Source organism: Alligator sinensis, unplaced genomic scaffold (assembly GCF_000455745.1).
Source record: "Alligator sinensis unplaced genomic scaffold, ASM45574v1 scaffold628_1, whole genome shotgun sequence".
In the NCBI taxonomy this organism is placed as follows: domain Eukaryota; kingdom Metazoa; phylum Chordata; order Crocodylia; family Alligatoridae; genus Alligator; species Alligator sinensis.
The window spans coordinates 2,424,849-2,433,229 of NW_005841873.1; the positions used below are offsets into that span (position 1 = coordinate 2,424,849).

Sequence of the window (8,381 nt, forward strand, 5' to 3'; positions counted from 1 at the left end):
TTTAATGGCAGGTGTAAATGCACCCACTATGAGCCACACAGATGTTTATCGGTATTAGTGCTAGTTTCATTTTGAAGCAGTGACATATCCAGGGGCCTGGAGGACTGAAAGTTAAGAATCCCTCCATCCAATCCCAGACTTCCCCCCGTATCCCCTTCGCCTTGGGGTTCCCCCCCTGTTCCCCCTGCCCCAGGGCATTACTTACTTGTGGCTGCCTATCCTGTCTGTCCCAAGGGAGCAGACAGGGAAGGTTTAACCTGCCTGCCCAGCCCCCGCTGCCACATTAACACCTAAAACTCCAGGAACTGCTCAAAATTATTGTGTAACAAGGTCCTGAGTCTGAGACCAAGTCTCGAATAGCCAAAGAAATATTATCTGATGACTACTCATGGAAAAGCATTTGGCCTATGTCACAAGTGCATAGAAGTCTTTGCCTTGATGGTCATACTAAAGAAATCTGTACACATACACAGAGACAAAAGTGCAGTTAAGGAGTGTTTTGTGTAACAGTAGACAGTATTAACCTAGGAAGATATCTGTATATGGGCAAAGCAGTAAAAAGCACCTGCTGATGACTACCCAATATTTTTCCAGCATGATAAATACCTTCTTGATTAGTTCAGTGTCTCTAATACTACTTATTAAATAAAATATACAGATGTTTGGGTTTTCAGTAAAATTTCCTGAATTCTACCATATATATGGAAATACACTAAGGTAGCAGATGGCTAATAAAGAGTGAAGTTTTCTGCCAGAAGTCTTTATTACCTTGTTCCAAAAATTCAGGTGCTATATCACTTTTTTTTCTCTTTGGATAAATGTTTTTCTTGGTTCACACTAACTAAAATTGATTTGTGTTTCAAATTAGTTGAAAGAATCTCCTTTGCAAAGTTATTATATGGGGATTTCTTCATGTTTTTTAAAGAGTTAGAGTTTGGGCTTACACACGCTTTACTGTGAGATAAGTGAGGGTGTGAACTCATAGTACATCACCTTACAGCAAGCGTAAGGCATTGTAAACCCATTTCCAATGAGTGATATACCTTCCAAATACCATGGGTTAAAACCATGCCCACACACATTTACCACGAAGTAAGTGACACAGTGCGGCTTTACAATGTAAGGGTAGACACAGATGTAATATTTGTACTGTTATCAAATGATACTGATGTAAGATACCATGATGTAGCTGTTATGCCTGCCTGTTTCAATAGCGGCACAATTGTGGAAATAACCATTGCAACTTTAATCTTGGATGAAACAGAGTTAAAGTTAGAGCAGTTTAGCTACACTCTTCTATCACACCAGGGTCAGGTCAGTGAAATAGTTCCACTTTAACAGCTGATGCACCTTCCTCAGCACCTTTTGAAATCAGTAAAAAAAAAGTACATTTGTCCATAGCCTAATTTATCTCACTTGAATGTCTTCATCTGCCCATACTGTAAGAGGTAGAGGTAAGATAGGGGCCACACAGATCTTCATGCAGAGGAGACTGCTCACAGCATCGTCCCTTGAATCAGCCCCTTGGGTCTCACAACCCACCGGTGGTGGGGTGCCACTCACCCATTACACTATTCCTTGCAACTGCATTTTAAGGAGGTAGCAGCTAGAAGACATAAGCCTTGCTGGATGGCTCCAGTGGCTGCCATGCTCAAGAGCGAAGGGCTGGTTCAGGGAAGAGTCATAGGGCTCTTCACAGATCTTAGGGACTTCAAAGATATTAGGGTAAGAGCCCTGCCTATTTCAAAGGGATTGGAAGTTGCAAATCTTACTCCCCAGTCTCATACAGAACATTTCCCCCTTCCCAAGACCCTTGCCAGGGAGAAGCTGCAGGCGGTAGCAGCCAAGTTTTTAAATATTGCTTTCTGAGACTTGCCTTCCTAGGAAAACATCTGAGTGCAATTCATTAGCAGTATTCTATTTAAAGACCTTTCGCCAGTAAATATGACTAAATACATTATTACACACACACACACACACACACACACACACAAGCATGCATATGTATTTCCAAATACAATAGCAGTTACCCTGGTTGTTTTCTTCTGTTGCTATTACCTCACTTTTCAACGGGAATATTTGGCATCCATTGGGAATGCACTATCAAACTGCTGCTATTTTGAGCTGAGCTGGGTTTAGAATATTTAGCAAAGCATTAGATGAACAGCACCCACATGCATTCATTCTCCCTCTCTTTCTCCAAATATTTGTATCCCTGTAAAAATGTATCTTGTCTTGTCAAGAGTACTGTGAATAATAAATAAGAAGTAAGGGCCAGATAGCTACCCCCAATTTACATTTCTAAGCAGCTACTCACACAAATAATACACTTGAAGTAAGTGCTCATCTATCTGAGCAAGTGCTTTACTATAAGGTCCTTTCCATTTAATACTATTTTGGGGCATTAGCTTGGGAAGACTTGATTTTACCTATTTCCTATATAGAAAATAACAATGGCAAGGCAGCACACCCTGAGGTGATGAGGTGACATGTGACTGGATTATTTCATTTCTTCCCAATTCATCGTTGTTTAGACTTTTAAATCTTTTTAACACCTTTGACACCATGCATATGTACAAAAATACACGAGACAAGCAAAAAAAAAAAAATAGACGGGTTATGAAAGCAAAAGGTCAGGGTTGTTGCATCAAACCTGCCACATCCCTGGCATCCCTATACCTCTTACTCGCTCAACTACGCTTTCTTTTACGTACAGAGAGAATTGCTCTCATCACATGGGACTCTTCAGCACTGCCGTTCACCTTACAAGTACCGTGCTGGCATGGGGCAATTCCTGCGACGTCAACATACCAAGCTTTTAAAATCAAGAGACAACACATTAAGTTTTCAATCCTCTGAACTTTTAGGGGGCTTTTCACAGCCACGTAGAGGTTAAGCTATACTGTCTGTGTGGTGTACTGATTCAGAGCTTTGGCCAGCCAGATTTTATTTAGGTCATCTACCTACAGGTTAAAATCGCTCTCTGCTGAAGGGGGTTAGCCCTGGATCCATCTCCTGCCCTCCAGAGGGAAGGAATTCACCTTGAAGGTAGCTGCAGATGCCACTGTCCCACAGACATGAATCCAGCCTTTTGTATGATCTGAAACAGTTGTAAAGCATGAGGTTGAGATAAATGTTGGTTGCTTTAGGAGCACATGCTGTCCATGTCCACCATGTAAATGCTTATTTGCAAGGACAAGGACTTGGCTTTGTATGGGCATAGACATTTGGGGACACTTTGCGGGGCCATCCTTTGCAATCCAGCCCATACTGAAAGAGTCGAAATTCCCATTCTGTTGCTTCATCATGGGTAATAATAAGCTCCTGATTTTGTAGCATGCCCCATGACAGTAGGCAGAAGGCACAGTCAGGAATAGAAAGGGCAACCCACAATTGGACCAACTACTCCCCATCCTGGTCCCTGCTGCCTTCGCTGGAGTCTGTGCAGGAAAGCAGCCTAGAGCTACTGTGCTAAGGGAACTCCATTTCACTGCAACCCTTTACAGCCCCTATATGTCACCAAAGAAAGTGGCCATAGTAGGGGCCAGGTTCTGGTTCAAACCTGACACCCTTAAAAGTTTTTAACATGGACACTTGTGACTTCTCTAATCAGTACATTCATCTTCTGCTTGCTTACACTGCTTCTCGGACACTTTGGCCCTGCTGCTGGAGTTGCATATGTGGTGGGGGGGTCTAACTAATTATAGCATTGCACGACTGATGTTTTAGAGATGTTTCCAGAGGGATAATCCCCTCGTTAATCCCTACAAACAACCCTGACTCCTTGAATAATCAAAGCGATTAAGCAACAATTCACTGTAAGTTAATGTGTGGGCATAATTAAACAGTTGTAATACATTCATGTAGTAGTAACTGAGTCATGAACCTGCACTCTCCTCTAGAAAGATTAAATTCATTACAACCAACAGATGTGCCCAAAGCAGCCATCTGAACCTAACAGCTTTAACAGCCATTCTTTGATCAAGTACTCAAACTGCAGTGTCTGACATGAAATTTCAATGGGAAGGAATAGCCTAGATGCCATCTCACTGTTCTGCTCTAAAACAATAACTAGAAAGGAAATGTGTAGGCAGCAAGATGCCTTCCCCAGAATTTAGCTGGAGGGAATATTTTATATAATATTTCCCATTAATCCCATTGACTATCATGGGATTAGAGGCAAGGATTTCTTAGGGTGATGCCTATTGGACCAACTCTGTAGTTGGGATAAAGTGAGACAAACTTTTGAATGTAAGCTGTTCTTCTTCAGGTCTCCTCAGGCTAGACAAGCTTCCATTCGAAAGCTTGTCTCACTTTATCCCAACTACAGAGTTGGTCCAATAAAAGATATCGCCCTAAGAAATCCTTCCCTCTCGTGTAATTTCTAGACCATCACAGCTACAACATCACTCTAACACTGCCGTAACATGCAATTCGAGGGCACCAGGCTTGGAAGGATATAGCCTAAGATATTAAAAATGGCAGCAGGTCTAAATACCAGTGGCATGGAATCAGCCATTCATCTCTCTGATGTGTATAACAATATATCACATCATTTATTCAGTGTGGGGATCTTTTTGAAGCACATTTTAAACAGCAAAGCTCTCTTGTTTCTGTACCATTATAACAATGCCAAAGCACTCGGTCCTAAAGTCAACATTTGCCCCAGTATCTTGGTCAAATTACTTCTCCACTTCTCTGCTCTCGGCAGAGTTGTGAGCAGTGTGGGGCTATTCGAATCCATACCAGATGTCAACAAACACCGTGGAGCCTTCTCTATACTATGGACTGCAATGGTCTGGCCGGGACCATAAGATCACAGTGTTGCTTAGGATCTAGCTACAATAGCTCTATATCCACTGAGGATTCCCTATACACATGGTGAATCCCCATTGAGGGAGATGTGGCCAGTCTGTTTTTCCTTCACCCTGATAGAGTTTCTTATAAGAGCATGGTGAAAAATTGGCCTATGAAATCTTATAAGATGGGCTGAGCAGATGGTGGCTATTTACTCTCTACCTAGCCTTCCTCTGATGTAAAAATCCATCGACTAGGGAGGAGTTCAGTTTCACTTAATCTGAGCAGCGATCGCATTCATAATAAATAACAGCTAACCCTGCAGTTTAGCATCTTCCGCTTTGAATTTTTGGAAAATTAAACTATGCATTACTAATGTTACTGTTATCTGCAGCAGACCAAGTAGAAGTCTATATGCAGCAAGCAAACATTTTGCAAACAATCATTTTGTTTTGGATCTTCACCTTGTATTCTTACCATGATTATTTCTGTGCCTAACATGAAACATGGGATAGATCACAGAAGTTTCTTTTTTTGCAGGGGGGAAGGGGAGGGGAGAGGAGGGGAGGAGAGTTGGGGAGGAGTTAATGGGTCAGTTCACCTCTACAATAGTAGTTCAAGTCTAGCCCAGATTATTTAGTGACTAAGAGCCTTGTACTTGCTGCTTGCTGGATGGTTGAAGAAATAGTTATGAATAATAAAGCTCTATAGAATTTTTCACATTTAGGTTGTTGGTCTAAATCTGTCTCTCACATTAATAGTTTTCTTGGGAATTTCAGTAGTGTCTTTAAGTATAATATCTGTTTGCTGAGGAGTTATAATTTAGTAACTACAATATTATTTTAGATGTTTTTTTGGCCTGTGAAAATTTTTATAAAACTCCTTGCAAGGAATAATATTACTCTGGTACTTGAATTATTCCCTAAGTATCCATAATACATTACTAATATGAAATACTGTTAATACATGAGTTATGTTGTATTATGTAGATACAAAGGCAAAACTGTAAAGATGTAAATGGCAGTTAGCATAATTTGACTTGAGTGTAACTAATGTTACAAAACATTTCCCGATTGTCAACCAATACAGCATGCTATATCCATATCTGCATACAATAGATACTGTGACTTTCCTGCGACTTATTAAAAATCCTGGAGCTATGCCCTAATTTATTTGCAGCTTATAAATATACCAGAAGGGAAAAAGGCACTTTACCAATTCAGACTTTTCTCTTTTACACGATTTTAGTAACACATACTTAAAGGATATTATCTTAATAGATCTTTAATCACTTTGATCAGCATTTATTTCAATGAGTAGTCAGTGAGATTACTTCTATGACTAATGTTCAATAGTATAAAGTAGGCTAACACCCTACTGACACAAAGATGATAAAAGTTGATCCACAAAAAGCTCCTTAAAGCTCTGAGGAACTTTGGATCCAGAAAGCTAGTCTGGATTTGTGTTGGAAAGTTGGACCTAGGCTGAGAAGTCTGGACTCCTCCAAGTTTAAATGGGGTCAGTTCAAGCATTCTGGTTCAGGACCATCATTAGATGGTCTAATTTCCCAGATTTTCTATAAAATCTCTAATTTCTATGAAATCTATGAAATTAGATATGAAGTATTTATTTGGTGGGACGTTGGTATAATACTACATTGAGAATGCTGGAAGCATTCTTGCTAGTACTCATTAGAGTTGGCAAGCCGGTCAACTGACTGGTCAAATATTGTCAATTGACTCCATGTTTTTTGACCAGTCAAAGATTATTGTAATTTTACCAAAAAAAAAATGCATTTTTTATAGTTTTCTTGACAGAAATATGATTTTTTTTGTTTTTTGACACATTTCTTAATGGAAAATTTGAGCTTTTTCTGTGTATTGTTTGGATCTATTGGCATTTTTTTTTTCTTTTTACAGTTTTGACCAATATTTGACCAGCCAAATTGACCAAGCTTTATTTGACCAGTCAAATACCCAACCCTAGTTCTCATCTACTTTCAAGCAATTTCTCCCCTTGGAATTTCAGCCGCTAAGTTTAGGCCAACTGGAACACAAAAATAGTTCCACAACTTAGTAAGATGAAGAATGTGGGACTCAACACACTTAAATTTATACACTGACATAAATGTGAAAGTAAAAGCAGAGCACAAACATAATAGTTCTAGCACAGACAGCCATACTGACTTGGATGGGTTCGCAGAGACACTAATGAGGACACAACTCAGGGTCATACCGTAGTGGCAAGTAAATGTGACTGTGGGAGAGAAGCAACTATGCAAGAAGAATGGGTATACTTACCACAATGACAAACAGGGCTGGAGCCACAAAAGCCCAAATTGCTCCATTCTCCAGCGAAAGCCAGCAACTGCAGAGAGAAAGCAGGATGGTTACTTTCTGTTCCCTACTGCAAGATTACACACAGACGCAGTCATTTAATTAGAACCTCTCCTAATCAGAAAGGAGGAAACACTGTGTCAAAGAACATTTGGGAAATTCTAAAATAGGAGATCTGACGGAGCTGACTGTTTCCAGCTGTACCGAAGGAAACTCAGGCAGAATGGCTCACAGATTTGCATATCACAGATGGAAGGTGGCAATTGCCTGCCCCAGCATGCCTCAGGGTGGTACAAGGGAGACACCGGGAGAGAGAGAGAAAATGCATTATTTGTCATTTCCAACAGCTGCACTATATACTATGGTGTTCATCTGATGAAGAGATTGCTGGGGGCATTGTCTTTGCAGTAAGAAAAAATGTAAGACTTCCTCTCTTGTTCTTCTAGCTGCTCAGGGATAAGGCAGAGCTAGGAAAAGGGACAATAACTTCAGGCTCATATCTGATATCCTCAGTTCTGAATGGGGAAAAAAAGGAAGAAAAAAACCAAACGGAAAAAAATCCATTCATTTAACAAAAACCTGAATCATCCTGAAATGGCAGAAGCACAGGATCTTCTTTATACAACAAAAGAAAAGTTACTCATTTGCTCATATTTGGTAAGGTCTCGTTCCAGTCTATTCCACTTTGGACATTTGCTTTTTTAAATTCTAAATGTATAATATCTGTTACCCAACATTCAGAATTTTGATGTCCAAACCATCTCTAGATCTTTAGTGATGCTTATATCAGGTTTGCCTATTAAGGATTATACTTGTATAGAGAAAGGGAGATACAGCCCTGACTCCCTTGAGGGCTGCTTGGAACTTAACATTGTGTTCCTAGATGTATCACTGGCATCAATGACTTCTGGAGATAAATACATGAGCTTCCATCAGTCTCTATCAATAGCCCAGCCATCATAAGAGGGGGACAGGGTGCCACGCTGGGTATGTGGTTTATGATGTCCTCAGTACTTCCTCCCTAGCTTTTAGAGACAAATATGGATCCAACTCACAGGTAGTAACCCTCTTTATTCCTTTATTCTTCATAGTTTCATAGTTGGTAGGGTCGAAAGGGACCTGAGCAGATCATCAAGTCCTACCCCCTGCCATGGCAGGAAAAAGTACTGGGGTCAAACGACCCCAGTAAGGTGTTCATCTAGCCTCCTCTTAAAGACCCCCAGGGTAGGAGCCAGCACCACTTCTCTT

General features: G+C 40.5%; 1 protein-coding gene across 4 annotated transcripts in view; it reads right to left on the minus strand.

The window, feature by feature from the left end:
* Positions 1-8,381, minus strand: part of ADGRD1 (adhesion G protein-coupled receptor D1) — a 247,145-nt gene that overhangs the window by 51,129 nt on the left and 187,635 nt on the right. For all 4 annotated transcript variants that reach the window (XM_025195694.1, XM_025195696.1, XM_025195701.1 and 1 more), the window contains one exon: positions 7,098-7,164. In XM_025195694.1, the coding sequence (XP_025051479.1) occupies positions 7,098-7,164 (67 nt within the window). The remainder of the gene's footprint in view (positions 1-7,097; positions 7,165-8,381) is intronic.